The 17,464-nt window shown below is 47.5% G+C and overlaps 1 protein-coding gene across 1 annotated transcript in view; it reads right to left on the bottom strand.

Annotated features, from left to right (window-relative positions):
* Positions 1-17,464, bottom strand: part of ttn.2 (titin, tandem duplicate 2) — a 201,301-nt gene that overhangs the window by 171,827 nt on the left and 12,010 nt on the right. The window contains exons 9-41 of the mRNA XM_061722952.1: positions 17,018-17,101; positions 16,151-16,327; positions 16,065-16,111; positions 15,854-15,956; positions 14,689-14,922; positions 14,335-14,394; positions 12,530-12,788; positions 11,154-11,223; positions 10,870-11,067; positions 10,246-10,388; positions 10,014-10,159; positions 9,697-9,924; positions 9,258-9,499; positions 8,927-9,159; positions 8,679-8,843; positions 8,408-8,576; positions 6,621-8,311; positions 6,253-6,534; positions 5,895-6,161; positions 5,371-5,643; positions 5,023-5,286; positions 4,674-4,934; positions 4,327-4,587; positions 3,957-4,220; positions 3,603-3,863; positions 2,411-2,671; positions 2,040-2,300; positions 1,642-1,786; positions 1,390-1,558; positions 1,072-1,303; positions 600-884; positions 386-511; positions 106-294 (exon numbers count right to left, since the gene is read on the bottom strand). Of these exons, the coding sequence (XP_061578936.1) occupies positions 106-294; positions 386-511; positions 600-884; positions 1,072-1,303; positions 1,390-1,558; positions 1,642-1,786; positions 2,040-2,300; positions 2,411-2,671; positions 3,603-3,863; positions 3,957-4,220; positions 4,327-4,587; positions 4,674-4,934; positions 5,023-5,286; positions 5,371-5,643; positions 5,895-6,161; positions 6,253-6,534; positions 6,621-8,311; positions 8,408-8,576; positions 8,679-8,843; positions 8,927-9,159; positions 9,258-9,499; positions 9,697-9,924; positions 10,014-10,159; positions 10,246-10,388; positions 10,870-11,067; positions 11,154-11,223; positions 12,530-12,788; positions 14,335-14,394; positions 14,689-14,922; positions 15,854-15,956; positions 16,065-16,111; positions 16,151-16,327; positions 17,018-17,101 (8,050 nt within the window). The remainder of the gene's footprint in view (positions 1-105; positions 295-385; positions 512-599; positions 885-1,071; positions 1,304-1,389; positions 1,559-1,641; positions 1,787-2,039; positions 2,301-2,410; positions 2,672-3,602; positions 3,864-3,956; positions 4,221-4,326; positions 4,588-4,673; positions 4,935-5,022; positions 5,287-5,370; positions 5,644-5,894; positions 6,162-6,252; positions 6,535-6,620; positions 8,312-8,407; positions 8,577-8,678; positions 8,844-8,926; positions 9,160-9,257; positions 9,500-9,696; positions 9,925-10,013; positions 10,160-10,245; positions 10,389-10,869; positions 11,068-11,153; positions 11,224-12,529; positions 12,789-14,334; positions 14,395-14,688; positions 14,923-15,853; positions 15,957-16,064; positions 16,112-16,150; positions 16,328-17,017; positions 17,102-17,464) is intronic.

Raw genomic sequence — 17,464 nt, 5'->3', positions numbered from 1 at the left:
CGGAGAGGAGACCTTCTACAATCACATGAGTGCACATGTCTGTGGATGCACATCCAGCATTGGTCTGCTGGTTGGAATCACCCAACATCTCCGGGGATAACTCACCGTCCAGAGAGAGCGCAGCAGAGCACGACACCTTTCCGGCGTTGTTGGTGGCCACGCAGGTGTACTCGCCCTCGTCCTCGGGGTAAACCCTGGAGATCTCCAGCTGACAGCTGTCATCGAACTGGGACATCCTGAAGAATTCAGACTGTTTGATCTCCTTGTCCTTGTGGAACCAGGTGATGGTCACGTCTACACCGGGACAGAGGGAACAGTCACACAGTCTTCTTCACAACCCAACGGAATATCACCGGGACACCAAATCACAGAAACATGCTCTCACCGTCTCCGCGGACTCTGCACTGGAAGCGGGCTGGTTCTCCCTCACGGGCCGAGGCGTTGGCGATGGGTGCGATGACCACTGGAGGAGCCATGGGAGCACCAGAGTCTGGCGAGACCACCTCTGACACTGAAACAGACAGACCGGGTCATGAGCACGTCCCGCTCACTTCCATCCAAGCACAACCAAGCTCTGTAGGCGATACGTCCTGCCTCACCTTCAACATTGAGCGAGGCAGTGCTTGTGGCGGAGCCGCACTCGTTCTTGGCCTCACAGTTGTAGACGGCTGCATCCTCAGGGAAGACCTCGATCAGCAGCAGCGTGTGCTCATCGCCATCGTGCAGGAACTTGCACTTGAAGCCCGGGGACAGGGCTTGGGAGTTCTTGTACCAGAATACCTGAGGCGTAGGGACGCCGCTCACCTGTACGGAGAAGCGGGCCGGCTTCCCAGCCTCCACCGACTGAGGCTCCATGTGACGGAGGATCTGAGGCGGCTCTGGCACTGGAAGGGACAGGAAGTAAGGGGATTTTTAGTGCCATCACTTTCTCTTGGCTGGAAGAAACATGGCATCTTTAAAGATTATAAAAGTTTTAAGAGAATTTAACAAACACTTCCTGTTTCTTCCACATTTGCTCTGCAGATGGGGATAATCTAAATTTGCTCCATCGGTCTGTCATCTAGGACTTACGGTTGACTCGGAGATGCACGGTGCTTCGGTTCTTGCCGGCGATGAAGGTGTATTCCCCGGCGTCGCTCCGGTAGGTCTCGGAGATGGTGAGGCGGTGCACCTTCCTGATGGCCACGTAGTTGAACCTCTCCTCTGTTGAAAGCTGAATCTCCACGCCGTTTCTGAGCCAATGCGCCTCAACGTCGTCCTCGTTCACCTCAAACTCAAAGGTGGCTCTGTGTTTCTCCAGCACCTGAAGGACAGGAAGCAACGTTTGGATTTCGGAAACATCCTACGACGTCACCACATCCGTATAACGTTACTGTTTGGCCGACTCACCGTGATCTCCCGCTCAGCAGGTTCAGAGATCCGGATGTCACGCCCCTCCACGGTCATATGGGCCTTGGAAACGCTGGATCCGGCCACCACCGAATACTCTCCACTATCAGACAAACGGACCGTCTGGATCATCAGACGGTGGACGTACTTCTCCGCTGTCACGACGTACCTGTGAAGGCAGCACAGGGCATGAGTTGCAGCTCATACTTCGCTTTAAAGGTCATGTGACTGCGGGTGGGGATGGTCAGGCACCTCTCCTCAGACAAGTCCAGCTCCTGGCCGTCCTTCATCCATATGACCTGGATGTTGGGCTCAGAGACCTCACACTCAAAAATGGCCTTCTTCTTCTCTGTGATCTTTATGTCCTTGATCTTCTTGGTGAACTCAATCAGACGCGCTGCAAACGAGACACGAGAAATGATTAAAGATCCCGAAATAAATGCAGCTTGTCCTTTCTCTGAGATGGTTTTTGCCCAATACATGATTCTCCAGATCAGAGGATTTTTATTACGTTTTTACACAAAATAAACAAGAATTCAGAGGGTGTGCTGAGTCTACAGCAGCTTTCACTTCCAGCTGCGTCTTTAAAACCTCCTGTTGATGCAAATCATTTGTGGAGTCGTGCAGAGCGAACGTGAACGTGCTGTTACCTTCGACGAACAGGTTGGCGGAGGTGGCAGCGGAGCCAGCCACAAACTGGTATTCCCCTCCGTCTCCGAAGTGAACGTTTCGGATGCTGAGCGAGTGTGTGAGCTGCTTGCTGCGGACCTGACACCGGTCCGACGACTTGACCTCCACGCCGTTCTTCAGCCACTTGTAGGAGATGCCCTCGTAGTTGACGGTGACCTCGAAGGTAATGGTGTCACGCTCCTGAGCGTTGAGGTCCTTCAGCATGGAGGTGATCAGCACAGCTGCACGGGGAGGTAAACAATTACATTTACTGACATTTAATAATCCCGACTGAGACACTGATCTGTGATTCTGTGAGACGGTACGTGACAGCGAGCGAGCGTGGTCTTACGGTTAACGGTGAGCGTCGCCGACACTCGGTCGTTCCCGCAGATGAAGGTGTACTCTGCAGAGTCTTCTCTGCTGGTGTTCATGATCTTTAGCTGGTGGAGTTTTCCCTGAACAACGATCCTGAACTTCTCGCTCATCTCGATCTCCACGCCATCCTTCAGCCAGGTGGACGGCACGTTGAAGTGAGACACCTCGCACTCGAAGGTGGCCAGCTGCGTCTCCGGGAGCGCCAAGCTCTTCATGGTTTTCGTGACTCGCAGAGCTGCCGGCAATTAAATCATATTAAAAAATATTTTCAAAAACGTGTACAAAATACAGAAAATTATAATTTAAAAAATGTGTTGCAGCAACCTTTTATTATTAAAAACTGGAATTTTTTTAAAGCCACTCTATGTAAAAATACCACAAGTCACCACTTGGGGGTAATCCGGCCTGCTGTGTTGACAAACCTTTAATGATACCGTGGTAACGAGTGGGGACGGGCCTGCACGTCTTCTAGTCGCACTTTGTTCCAGCATAGGTGCAGTTAAGCTTTGACTTCAGGCCAGATGCTTACATTATTTTTGTAAAAGGGTCTTTCTCATTAACGTACTCGCGATATACTGCCCCCATGTGGTTAGAAGTGGTATTCCTGCATGAGGAGGCTTTTAAATGACAAACTGTTTTGATTGATTTAGATTTTAAAATGGAAAATATAAAACCTTTCTGATGGAACAAAATCATTTGTAACAGATAAGATTTGAACGAATGATAGATTCAAACCCTCTAAAATAAGTCTGTAACCCAAATGACTTTCATATTCATTTCACACTTTTATGTATTTCATAAGTAGCATATATTTTTTCATTTTCATTTACAAATCATCTTAAAATTACATTTTTTTTCCCCCAATTTTCTTCTTATTCAGTCAGAAATTTTCCACAAAATTCCTTTTTAAACTCAATTTCTCACAAATACACAGATAGTTTTGTAATTAATAAATAAATGTCATTCCAGGTCTTTAAGCGATATGCCGTCTACAGCCCCCTTGTGGTTAGGAGTGGTATCACTGCATAGACTGACCTTACTTTATCCAAATGCTGTTTTTTATGTGGACATTATTTCTGAGAAAACTGAAGTCTGTATCTTTCATTCAAGCCTGTTCATAACGTTTTTCCCCCATTTCCTCTGACGGTTATTCAGGTGTGACGTACCCTCCACGGTGAGCACAGCGCTGCAGCGCAGGTGTCCCACCACGGCGGTGTACTCTCCTGCGTTGCTGCTCTCAACGTTCTGAAGCACCAGCTTGTGAGCTTTCCTCTCGGAGAGAATCTTACACTTGTCGCTCGGCTTCAGTTCAACACCATTGAACATCCATTTAACGGGGATATTGTCATGTGATAGGCTCATCTCAAAGGATGCGGAGCCGTCCGCCAGTGATGTCACGTCCTTAATCTTCTTGACGATTTTGATGGCTGCACAAACAAGTTGTCAAAGTTAAGTGGTAACATTTTAAATCGTCATGAGTGTGCTGAAACCCCCCCCTGTGCGTAATGGTGGGTACTCACTCTCGACGTTGAGTCTGGCGTTGGCAGACAGTTTTCCTAGTTTGAAGGAAAAAACAGTCTCGTCCTGCGTATTGCAGTCCTTCACCTTCAGTGTGTGGACCGTGCCGTCAGAGGTGATCTCGTACTTGTCGCTGTTCTGTAGTTCCACACCATTCCTGATCCACTGGGATCCTTTCACGCCCGAGTGGGTGAGTTCCAGAGAGAACACCGCCTCCTGGGTTTCCGTCACCGTCTGGTTCCTCAGGGTCTTCTTGATCTTCACGCCTTTGGATGGAAATGCGGTTACAGGGTCATAAACAGAACACAGGAAACCCAATGGCGGATTGCGTTTCAGGACACGACAAACAGCAGTTCGACAGCAAACACTCACCCTCCACCCTGAGGTTGGCACTGGTTTTGGAGTTGGCCACCTGGTAGGTGTACTCGCCAACGTCCTGCGGTCTGGTGATGACGATGATAAGGCGCCTGACTGTCCCCTTCACTTCGCTCGTCACATTCTCATTGAAGTCCACAGGCAGGCCGTCCTTAAGCCACTTGCCCTCAGCGCTGGCGTTGGCTACTTCACACTCAAACTCAGCGGTCTGAGACTCGGCCACCATCACGTCCTGCAGGGGTCGTGTAATGGCACCACCTGGTGGCAGGACAGTGAAACGGTTCCTCACTGGTTCACGACAGGATAAACTTGAAACAACTCAATTTCTTAGAAGTTACACGTACCAGAGACAGTGAGTTTGGCGCTGGACGTCTTTTCACCAGCGTGGAACGTGTACTGGCCCTCCTCATCCTTCATGGTGTCAATAACTGTCAGAGAGTGGGCCTTTCCCTTGGATTCCAGCTTGTGTTTGACTCCAGCTTTGAGATGCTGGCCTCTGAAGGTCCAGACAGGGTCAATTCCAGGATGAGAGACTTCCACATTAAAGGTAACATTCTGGGACTCTGAGCACACTTTGTCCTCCATGTGCTTCACAATTTCCACCTCTGTAATGACAATATTGTTAGAACCTGAAGCTTGATCAGGAACCTAAAACAGAGTGATGAGGAAGAAAAAAGAAAAAGATTATCTCACGTTCAACACTCAGGCTGCAGCTGGTGTCGACCTTGCCGACCACTAGCTTGTAACGTCCTGCGTCTGAAGCAAAGCTTCTGGAGAAGACCAGACGCTGCTTGGCACCCTTTGCCACCATCTGGATTCGGTCACTGGGCATGACCGGTTTGTCATCATGGTACCATTTGACAGAGCTGACGTCCTGAGCGGAGATCTTGGCTTCCAGGACCGCCTTGGTTCCTTCGATTGATGACACGTCCTTCAGCGGTGTTAAAATGTCAATAGCTGTAAGGAGAGACAGAATATGACAGTAAAAGGCGCCAATGTGTTCCAGTGATGTTTACAGTCAATGCCATTCTGAACACTTACTTTGAACGTTGAGTTTGCCTGAGGTGGTGAGGTCGTGGGCTGGAACCACAAACGAGTAGGAGGCAGCGTCTTCTCTGTTGACGTTCTCCACCAGCAGCTTGTGAACCAGCTTGTCGATGACGATGTGGATGCGGTCCGAGGCAGAGATGGCCTGTCCACTCTTCATCCATGTTCCCTCAACATTCTCCTGGGAGAACCTCACCTCCAGCTGAGCAATGTCCCCCTCACACACCGTGAGATCGGCCAGGGGGTGCATCAGCGTCACTGGGCGCACTGAACAGGAGAAACGCCAACATCAAAGCAAACCGTCGCAATCACAAAACTTGATGAAATGTAAAGAGAGCGTGAACCTCTGATGCAAAATAGCCGATGGAAAAGAAAAGGGAGAAGCTGAGCTTCTTAAGGCTATATATGTGGTAATATTTAACAGAATTCAAGCAAACACATGTTCAGAAACCTCAACTGTGCTGCTTCAAACCAAGACACAACCAGTGGTGGCAGATGCTTTTCCATGTTGAGCTTACGTTTCATCTTTAGTGAGGCGCTGGACCTCAGATCTCCACATACGAAGGTATATTTCCCCTGGTCTTCTTTCCTGACATCCTTGACGCTCAGGGAGTGTCTTCCTCGGCGGGAGGACATGACATGTTTGTTGCTGGGAGAGAGCTCCTTGTCTCCAAAGAACCAGCTTCCCTCCACATCTTCCCGGGACAGCTCAACCTCGAACTCTCCAGCATAGGTCTCTGGTATCTCGATGCTCTCCAACTGTTTGGTGAGCTCCAGGGCAGCACCTGGGTACCAAGGAACATCAACAACCACGGTCTACCAATCCATCCAAGAAAATAACATGTGACACGTGAGGTGAGAATTGAAGGTACCTACCTTCAACATGGAGATTCGCGCTCGTCCTGATACTCTCGTCGTCTACAACCGCGCAGCTGTATTCTGCATGATCAGTGACTTCCAACACCAACACAGACAGGAAGTGCACCTTTCTGTCAGAATGCATCCTGTATTTGTCTCCTGAGAAAATCTCCACATTGTTCTTGAGCCATTTGACTTTGACGAAAGGTTCATTGGTTTCGCACTCGAAGGTCACTATGGTGTCCTTCTCATTGGCATTGGCGTTTTCAAGGTGTTCGGTAAAACTGATTGCTGTCTTGGCTGCAACATGAAAACATGAAGTGAGACTTTGATCGAAATCTGGACACAAATGTTTCGTAGGAGAGATTTGTTTAAAGTGACGTTACCTTGCACCAGTAGGAAGGCGTGGCTCGAGGCCTCTCCAGCGACGTTCATGGCCTTGACCATGATGCTTGCAGAATCTTCCGCCTCTACGTCTCTGATCACCAGCTCACACACATGGTCCTCAGGCCAGTACCAGTAAATACGGTCTGTCTTTTCCAGCAGAACGCCGTTCTTGAACCACTGGCACTCCGGGTCTGGTCTGCCAACGACTCTGACACGGAAACGGACCTCATCCAGTGCAGCAACAGTCTTGCTTGCGATGCGCTCCAGGATCTTAGGGGCTTCCATGCTGGGGGAGAGCTGGACCCGCTCTGGTTTGATAGTAGGAATGGTAAGTTTCCCTTCTTCCTCCAACCTTTTCCTTTCAGCCTCTTCTTTCTCTTTCATACGATGAAGTAGCTCATCTTTAGTCTTCTTTAGCAGATCTTCATAAGACTCATCCTTCCTCCGAGATTTAAATTCCACAGCAGTGATAGACTCATAGTAGCCTTCCTCTGTCCTGCGCTTGAACTTGCTCTTGAGCTCGTCTGATTCCTCTGAGGTTTTCTCGTGAATGTTTCTCTGCGTTTTACGGAGTGTCACGACTTCCCGATCCTGGGACGTCTCACTGGGTCGATCCACTTTCACAACGTCGAATCCAACTCTACCAGATTCATGTAGGGCCTCTGCTGTCTTTGCTTCTGGAGCACGACGGAGCACGGTTCTGAAGTCCTCTCTCTGTTGGATCTCCAGCTTCACTGTGTGTTCAGTTGTGCCTAAAGGATTGTCTGCAACCAGCCTGACCTCACCTGCGTCGTAAGACTTGACATCAGCGATCTCCAGGTAGTAAATACCATCATAACGGAGTCTGTATCTCTTGCTCTTGCGGATAAGCTGTCCATTCAGGTACCAGTTAACCTTTGGAGATGGATAGCCGGTCACTCTGCATCGGAAGCGTGCAATGTCACCTTCAAGCACTCTAGCAGGTTCAGGAAGTAGGACAATTTCAGGTTTTGTCTTCTCAGTTTCCTCTCCGCTGACTCCACTGGGTCCCTCGTGAGTCAGGCGCTCAATCTCATCCCCTCTGTACGCTCCCCTCCTGCCTTCAGGAAGCTGTGATTCCTCGATGAGGCCCTTCTCATCCTTGACGATCAGGGTGGCCGAGGTCTGGTCGACTCCAAACTTGTTGGTGGCCCTGCAGGTGATGACCCCGCTGTCTCTAGCATAAGCGACTTCATAGTCCAGGCTGCAGTAGCCAAATTCATTGACCATGCGCAGCCTGTTTGCAGCATCCAGAGGTTTGCCGTCATGCAGCCACTCCACCACCATCGTGGGGTCTCCGATAGGTGTCAGCCTGCATTCAAAATGAGCTGGACCAAAGCGTTTCATTCTGATAGAAGTCAACTTCTTCTTGAACTGTGGTTTCTGCTGCTTCTCTTTGTCGTAAAGGTCGCCTTCCTCCCACTGGTCTTGGCCGTACCTCAGGTGAAGGGGCTCCACCTCTGGAGGAGCGATCTCTTTGGCTTTGTAGGTTCCTTTAGGAATAATGAGCCTCCTCTCAGCTTGAGGGGCAGACATGTCCACCTCAACATTGACCCTGCAGCGAGTTGTGTCTCTGCCAGCCTTGTTGATGGCTGTGGCAGTGTACCAGGCGCTGTCCGAGCCGGCAGCTGAGGGAATCTGGAATTTGGCCTCTCCTTTGGTGCCGTCAATCCTGGAACAAGCAACCGGTCAAATATGTTATTCAAAAGCCAAAACAAATGTTTTGAAGACTCGGAAGATCCTTTAAAGTCAAATTAAAGACACATACTTGATATGTGGGTGCTTCTGTGGGCTGATGATGTCACTGTTCTTCAACCACACAATATCAGGCAGGGGGTTTCCCATGGCCTTGACAGCCAACGCCACCAGGGTGCCCTGCTTCACAGTAATGTTCTTCAGCTTTTGAACAAACTGAGGTCTAGCCAGGCTTTCTCGAGCTGCGAATACCCCCCCCAAAAAGAGAAGCAGTTAATAATCTGACTCTTCTAGAAACGTTTTGAACCATAATGTGGTAGAATACATTTGCGGCCCAACTGTACCTTCAACGTCGAGTGTAACAGGTATTGTCGTGCGTCCAGCTCTGTTTTGGGCGACAACTGTCCACTCGCCAGAGTCCTGCGGCATGGCCGGGACAATAATCAGGGACTGGGTACCATCCTCTTTAATCACAATCTTGTGTGTATAGTCGTTCACCACTTGTTGTCCTGGAAAGAGGAGGATAACATGATTTTATGACAGGTCAAAGTCATATGTGGAGGCAAAATTAGCTAAAGTCTGTTTCTCTCACCATTGTGGAACCAGTACGTCTCAGGCATCGGTCTGCCGACAACCTTCAAGTCAAATCTGGCAGTTTGGCCCTCTGAGCATTTGATTGAAGAAGGCTTCATGACAAACACGGGTTTGTAAAGTCTTTCCAGCTGAGCTTCGTCGGTATCGTCAAGCCGGCGGGCCGGCGAGCGTGCGGGTGAGCGGCTAGCTGAGCGGCCAGGGGAGCGGCTCATGGAACGAGGAGATGTAGACCTGATAAAGAGGAATCATCGGTACCTTGTTACATACATTCACTTCTTCGTTTATACTTTTCACTGATCTCCTTTTGTTTCTTGGAGTTAAAGACGTACCTGATCCTCTGCACTGCGGGCTGTGGTGTGTATCTCTGAGGTGTAACAGTTCCAGACGGCTCTATGTAGAGCTTCCCTGAGCTGACGGCATTTCCTTTTATGTTGGCAGCAAAGGCGGTGTACACGCCTTCGTCTTCTGGGAGCACCACAGGCAGACGGAGGCTGGCCCGTCCGTCCTGAAGAACCTCCATCTGGTATCGACCTCCAGCCCTGATGCGCTGGCCATCTTTGTACCAAGCGATCTGGAACGAGACAGAACAATTTGATGTTTTTCAGGAGAAGTTTTATGTTTGGTCTTTTATGGAAAACTGAAGAGCCTGAAGTAAATGTCTGATAGTGGAGGCCACCAGGATCAAAACCTGCATCTCTGCGTCTTCTTGGTGAATTATGAGCTTTGATTAGCACATGTTTAGATAGATTCATATTATTGACTCTCTACCTTTGGCAGTGGGACTCCTGCCATCTTGCAGTGGAAGGTAACACCCATTCCATCCATGATCCTGTAGTTTTTGACCGGTGTTTCAAAGGCCGATTGCATCGCCTCTGATTCTGCAACAGTCACCACCATCTCTCCATCCTCTATGATCAGCTCTCTGTAGGTGATTCTCATGATACGGAGCTCAATCTCCTGGATGATCCTCTCCTCAAAGGCTGACACCATGAACTCCTGCAAAAGCAGATTTGGACATTAAATACGACCTGTGCCTTATTGAGTCTGGTGGAGGACGGAGCTCCAGGTCTGTAGGAAGAAGGTACCGTCTCGGAGACGAAGCTCATGGGGGTGGTCCTCCTCTGCTCCATCTCGTACTGGCTCACAACCACAGAGGGCTCCTGAACCACCGTAGTCGTCACTTCGGTTTTGTGGGTCGTTTCAAACTGCTTCATGTACACTTCATATTGCTCTGTGAACAGAATGTGCACACTGTGAGGCACCGGTCCAGTTTGTCAATGTTTTCAGAACAAATGAGGAAGCAAAGGATGCCGATACCTTCCTCCATCAGATTGGCGGAGGCCGAGGCTTCTCCGTGAGGATTCTTAGCAAAGATGGAGTACTCTCCAGCATCATCAGCGAAAGTCATGGAGATCTCCAGTCTGCATTCTCCAGTCTCCTTCTTGTAGGCAACTTTATATCTGAGGAGAAAAACCGAAACCTGGTATGTAAGACTCTTAAATAAAAAAAAAATGGAGGGGAGTGAGATCTAAAAAACACGGGGAAATAAGCCAAAGCTTCAGATGGAGATCGCAGTTGATGTAATTTACTAATATCAAAGCTGTGACAAAATCATGGAATTAGATATATTCAAAAGAATAACAAATGTTAAATGTTAAAAACTGTTAAAAAAGCTATTTTTTACAACTGTTAAAAAACCACAACATTACAGCTGCTGGGAACCAGTTGTTGGATATAAACTCCATTTATTTCAACCACCAACATGTGAAGAAGCACTTTACTCATTAGAAGAAGACGAGTACGCAGGTGGAGATTCAATATTGGGTCTCCCTGTGTAACAGATCTGCCTCATGGCAGATGGACTTACAACTTTCCTCACATCTGAGCAAAATGGTACGTACTAAGAGAAAGGAACTTTCCATAAACATTAGAGATGCTCACCTGTATCCTGTGGTGAGCGGCACTCCGTTCTTCTTCCAGATGACATGAGGCCTTGGGTTTCCTCCCACCTGGCATTCAAACATGACGCTTCCGCCCTCCACCAGCTTCTGGACGACGGGTTTGTGGACGAAGAAGGGAGCGGCAGATTCTCCGGTGGTCACTTCTGTAACCATGTGCTCTTTGGTCTCAACAGAAACCCTGAAAGAAGCAGCAGCCTGTTCAGATCCTGCAGCTTTGCCAACAAATGTCCCGTTACAGGACCGGAGGGGTTTGAAAAGACTCACATCTGTGCTTGTGTGATTCCAGTTTCGGTGACAGTCATCGTGTCCTCTCTGCTCTCAATCTCCTCTGACACTGCAACACAGGAAACGTGAGTGTAAAACCTCGTATTCTTGACGTCTTCCAACCCTGATCAGTCCTGTTATCCACAATGAGCAAAACTCGTCACAAAAGGACACCGTTGGGTTCATCAAATACATTTTGGAATAAATCCATAACTTTTCTTCCTAAATGTATTAAATTATGTTTTACAGCTAAACAACTGTATGTTTTTAACCAACAAAGCCATTTGAAAACCAGTGAGATGAGATGATTTTGTGATGCGTCTTGTCCCCGTTGAGGTCATCTCTCATCTCTCATGTCTCATGTAAACAATATTTGTATTGCTCTACAATACACAAGAAAGAAATATCACAGATACCATACTAGTTTGAAGTTACTTTGGTAAAATCCCTCCATGGTGGATCTTAACCATTACTGACAAAACCACAGAGGGAACTCTGGTCTTTCTAGTCCTTTTAAGACCTTTCAGCAGCTTGTGACTTGAACAGTCAGTTTTAATGACATGAAAAGTCATATCTGAAAGTACTTCTTCTGTACATGCCTGAGAATCTCGTTCTTTTTTACTTTCCCTCAACCATGGGGTGCCTCAGGGCTTCATTTTGGGCCCCGCGTTATCACTGTATGCTTTCAGTTTGATGTCTATTTCTTAGAAAGATAATCTTATTTCCCCTTGTTTTTTTTTCCCAGCCATGGTATCCAAGTACATATATATACACATGTTCAGCAAGCCAGAAAACCAAAATACACAGCAACCTTTACAAAGCTAGATAGAGTCCCACCAGGAGCTGAAGCAGCTTTGCTGTAGTTGTCTTTTGTCCTCAACACAACCTTAAGTTCATCAGGGAGCATTTGAGAAGTGGAGCTCTTCCAAGCCCTGCCTCCTTAGCTGGATTTGTAAATCAGAATTGTGCTTGAATCTGTCAAGATCACATACGAATTGTGCAGTAATCTCCTCCCTCAAAGATGTATTTCTCAGCGTGTCTCATCCTTTCTACATAAACAAGGACAAGCAGTGAGTTTTATAATATAATGTCCTTTTTTCAACTTCTAAAACTTCTTTTCCAACATGGTTTAAATCTTTTCATAAACCTTCTGAATTGTTTAACCATAGGTTACGTGGATTAAAGTGATGTCAATGTACGAACCAAAGCTCACTCAAGTTGTTTTATTTTGAAAATCAAGTTTAGGTTTTCTCAAAACAGAGACCGGTTAAGATCTTACTCAAAAACCAGTGACAATTAACTCAAAATCCATAGAAGCCAGCAGTGACACGACTGTGTCTGCTCATCCACATGTAACATGATCTCAGCGCAGTTACCTTTGACGAGCAGGTAGCAGGAGGTGCTGATGGTTCCCGCCTGGTTAGTGGCGGTACAAGTGAAGCGACCACTGTCTTCAGCGAACGCCTCGCGGATCACCATCCGGGCAAATCCGTTCTCATAGGTGATCTGGAAGTCGATTGAACTCTCAATTTTGTAGTCTTCTCTGAACCACATGATGACGGGGGAGGGCAGACCGCTGATCTGGCACTCCAGGGTCACCGACTCGCCCTCTGTCACCGTTGCGTTTTTCAGGGCCTTAAAAATTAAAAACAACACCATCATATTCTTGTTTCAGCTTTCTTCTCTGTGTATTTTTTAAATTGAGTGAATTTATCGTCTTCCCTTTGTGGTATTATACATAAAGTCCTAACTTCTCCTACTTTGGGCTGTAGATCAGGAGTTTCATAACTTCTGAAATGACAGCTGCAACTCCTAATCTGAGTTTACTAGTCTTTTGTTTTTGAGCCTTACAGAACAGGTCCTGCAATATAAAGACGCAAAGCACTTGAACTAAAAAAAGCCTAAATGTGACTTCTAACCTCACGGCCGTGAGGTCTGACCTGGCCATCATCAGGTCTGGCCGCATGATCGCACCGAATGAAGAAACGCCAGCTGATCATATCAGAAGTTACTGCACTTTATCTCGAGATGGTTGTGAACAGATTTTGTATGAATTTCTCAAAAGGATTAGCCTTTTGTTTGTTTGTTTGTTCGTTTTTATTTAGGATCCCCATTAGCATTAGCCACAGCATTAGCTATTCTTCCTGGGGTCCGACATACACACAACACACAAATTAACACTTAATACATACAGACATACATTACACATGACAAAACAAAACAATAATAGACACAACTCCCTTAATCACAATCTATACAGAGGATAACCACATCACCATCATTCTCAGACATACATACATAGAAATGAAATCAAATAAAACACCTTTATAACCAATGCCTGCCTGGAATGACCTTATCTAGAATTATTTGACCACTTTTCACCTTATTACGATAGGGTTTACACTACCTATAATTATATTTCAACCTTCACTTTGTTCCCTCTAAATGACAATCATCATTCATAAAATTTTAAAAGAAATTGTTTTAAGTTCCAGCCGACCATGGCTCTGTAAAAAAAAGTTCTCTGAATCGTACCTGTTCTCACCCTCGGTAGTATCTCGGTACCTCGGTAGAACCTGCTTTCTGATGTCATTCTAGTATTGTAACCATGGTGAGCAAAATGATGATGGAATCTGTCATACAGTTGTTTCGGAGAGCGTGTCACCAGTATATTTCTCAGAAAACTTAACATAACATACGTAGACCTTTGTCTTACAGATAACCAGCCTAGTTTTTTTGTGCATGCTGGACACATTAGATCTATAAGGACATGATAAAGCACAACGTGCAGCTTTATTTTGTGCCACTTGTAATTTCATTTTTAACTAAAGTATTAGACCAAACTACAAAACAATAATCTAGTTGCGACAAAACCAAAGCATTCAAAACCTGTCTCCTAACATCTAGAGATAAAAATTTTGAGATTCTTCTCACTAGTGACACACCTCTTCCCATTTTGCAAACTACAGAATCAATTTGTTTAGACCATAACAAATTATGATCTAAAATTACACCCAAAACCTTTGTCTCATAAACCTGTTCAACAGAAATATTATTTACATTCAATTTCAATATTAGTTCAGGTTTAAATTGATATTTAGAACAAAGCAATATTGATTTTGTTTTGCCAACATCATCTCTCTGGCCTTTTGACCAGAAAGATGACAGGAGGGGTACTCACAGCAATAATCGTGGGGGGAGCAGCAGCTTCCTGGGCTCTGGTGGCCACTGCAGCCGCTTCCTGAGGAAAGAAAAAGAAAAAAGAAAAAAAAGTGAAATACGGGACACATGGAGGTGTCTGTCAGGGGTGGTGCTCTGAAGATGGAGGGAGGAAGTTGGTTAGGACAGATAAAATCCTGCAGAAGGGAGAGAAGGATGGAGGTCAGCAGGTGAAGACAGGAGGAAGAAGAGGAGGATTCGTCATGAAAAGCGGCGTGTGATTGGCCGCTGCGTTACGGTGACCGAGGGAACTGAGGTGAAAGTCCACACATGTTAAAGTGAAAAGAACGAAGGAGAACAGCAGCGGAGGACCAACCTGAGGCTCCCAGTCCTCAAACTCCTCCTCACCCACTGTGTAAGCCTCATACTGCCTCTGATATCTGACGTCTTTGAAAGGAGGTGGGAGGGGCTCTGGCGTGACTCGTGCCTCGAACGCCACAGCCCTGCGAGATGGACTGGGAGACTTGACAGGCTTGATGACCTTCCTGGTAGCAGAGGGGGAGGCCAGCTCTTTGTGCAGAACGGCGAAGGCAGATCCAGCGATGGACACCTGACCGGCCAATGAGAGCAGCGTTAACCATCGACCAGAACAAAAACGAGCTCCACGCTCTGCTCGGGGTTAGTGAGTGAAGACGGTGACGGAGAGGAAGTCTGAGTGAAGGCAGCAGCAGGAAAGCACTGAAAAGGGTGACTGGAAAAACCACAAAAGTGAAGAGATTTGTTTTTTAATTGTCCCAAAAAAGAGGCCAAAAACAAGGAACCGGGCACAGCAGATCAAAGTCTTTAATCGGTTGTGTATTTAGCTGTAGTTGAACATCACCTCCACCAGGAAGGTTCTGTTGTTTGGTTCTGGTTGGTCAACAAATCAATGAATCCTAAAACCAAACATGCAGAGCTGTTCTTGGTGGAGGATGCAGCCTGAGCAGGATGTGAACTGTGGCCTTGGCCGTAGGTAACATTTTGATCAATAAAAGATGTGGATCCAGGATGTTCTACTCAGAATTGGTGACGGTTTGCAGTCTAAGACCACTCCTTTTCTCTGGATCGATCCAACAAACCCACGAAGGAAATTGGAGGGCTGGTGGAGCTGCTACCGCAGGCCTGCACCGATGCCAACCACAATCATCCAATTCATGGACACTAGTAAGGGTCAACTGTCGAGAAAAGACCGATTGGTGCCATCATTGCCTCCACAGGCCCGGCGTTGGACCTGAATAACATCAAAGCCTCGGTGGTTCCAACAGATCTGCTGTCGTTCCTTCTATGACCCAGAAAATCTCATGTTTTCGCAAAGCGGAAAGAAGTAACTGAAGCCGTATTAGCTGATGCGAGGAGGATCAGTTAAGGTGTGGTGAGCTGGAGCCGGTGGCCGCGATGCTGCGGGAGGCGCTGTCAGGTTTAGGATGGGTGAAGATGAACGGGTGTTAAAGATGAAATGGGGGATATCGATGGATCGGCGCACCTGCAGCTGCTCCTCTTACCTCGCTGCTCGATTCGTGTTTGGGAACGGAAACTTTAGAAACTGTGAAATGTGCAACTGGAGACGTGGCAGCACCAGTGTCCACGTGGGAGGACATTTCTGTTCTCTGAATCTGGAGCAACCAGAGGGGAGTGTGTTAGAAGAAGCTCTGAGACACTGCGATCATGGCACAAAATCGAACAGGAGCTCTGTGAAGTCCTCAGACCTGGGACACTTGAGAGACTTGAGAGACTTTGGAGACTTTGGAGACCTGGGAGGCCTGGAGTCTGCGCTGCTCAGCGACCTCAGAAGCATCAACGGGATGAGTTTTTGTTGAAATGACTCGTTTCTCTGCTACCTGCTGCCTTATCTCCACCTCTGCACCCTCCTCCTCCTCCGCCCGGCCATCGTCCTCGTGCGTGGGCCGGCGGACACGAGCAAGGTCAACGGCAGCCATGACCGTGGCAACCGCCTCGGCTTTCTTCTCCCCCCCAGCCTGAAGACACAACAAGCAGCACACAGGTTTCACGGAGGTCCACACTGGACCAAAAGACCCCAAAGAGCGGGAAAAAAACCTCTCCTGCACGGGAGGGAAGGGCGCTCCACCTGAAGCATGCAACGTTAAAGTGAAACATGCAGTTTATCCCAAATAAAAAGAGTGAAACAAGAGAAGATCACCGTGAGGAAGTGAAGATGGTCTCCACGTGCCCTGAAATACTACTGTTAATGAGTTCCTAAAACCTTTGCTCGTGTGCTCCTGCAGCTATAAAAAGAGGCCATATTTTGCTTTGTTTTTTGATTTATTTCAAAAGATATAACAATAAATCGTCAACTTACACCTGACCAGGTTCTCAGAAACTGCGATGACCATCACAGCTGCTGAAACCACCTGAAAGGGGCCTTGTGAAGTCTTGCTGAGACTGTTGGCTCTAGAGCACTTTCCTCATAAGGTAGAGGCCTCCGGTTAATGCACATTCATGAGAGAGGATGCACAATATGGCCACTTTAAGGTTCGGTGTGTTTCACGCGTAGGAGGGCTGTTTCAAGTGCGTCTTCTGCAGAGAAACAGCACCACCTGCTGGTGATTAACAGGTGATACACAAACAGCAAGGTGACACGCGCAACCGGGATGGAAGAGTGAAACCAGGAGGAAGTGCGATGATGGAGGCGGACTGCAGCCCTCTACCTGCTCTCCGGACACGGCCACCTCAGACGGACCCCGGCTACGAGCCTGCTCCACGGCGGCCACCACGGTAGCCACGGCAACGCTCTTATCGTCGAGAAAAACATGCTCGTCCTGATGCAATCACGGGATAACAACACATGTTCAACACACAGACATAGAGCATACTTGTCAAGTCTCCTGTTTTGGTCGGGAAACTACCGTATTTTACCTCTCTTTCCTGCCGCCCCCCCCCCCCGAATTAGTATTTTCCCGTAAATTTCCTGTTTTATTATATAATCATTTTTAAACTGCAAACTGAATTGTCACTAACCTCGCGAGAACTGCCACCTGCTGTTGCCTGGTTGGCAGTTCTCGCGAGGTTAGTGGCGACGACGGGAACAAACTCGGAACAACAAATCCGAGAGTTGCATGGATGTAAAGAGAGAGAAGGCATTTCTGCCAAAAAAG

Source organism: Cololabis saira, chromosome 6, assembly GCF_033807715.1.
Source record: "Cololabis saira isolate AMF1-May2022 chromosome 6, fColSai1.1, whole genome shotgun sequence".
NCBI classification, from domain to species: Eukaryota; Metazoa; Chordata; class Actinopteri; order Beloniformes; family Belonidae; genus Cololabis; species Cololabis saira.
Note: the sequence above shows the minus strand (reverse complement) of the source record. Positions and strands in the feature narration are given on the sequence as shown.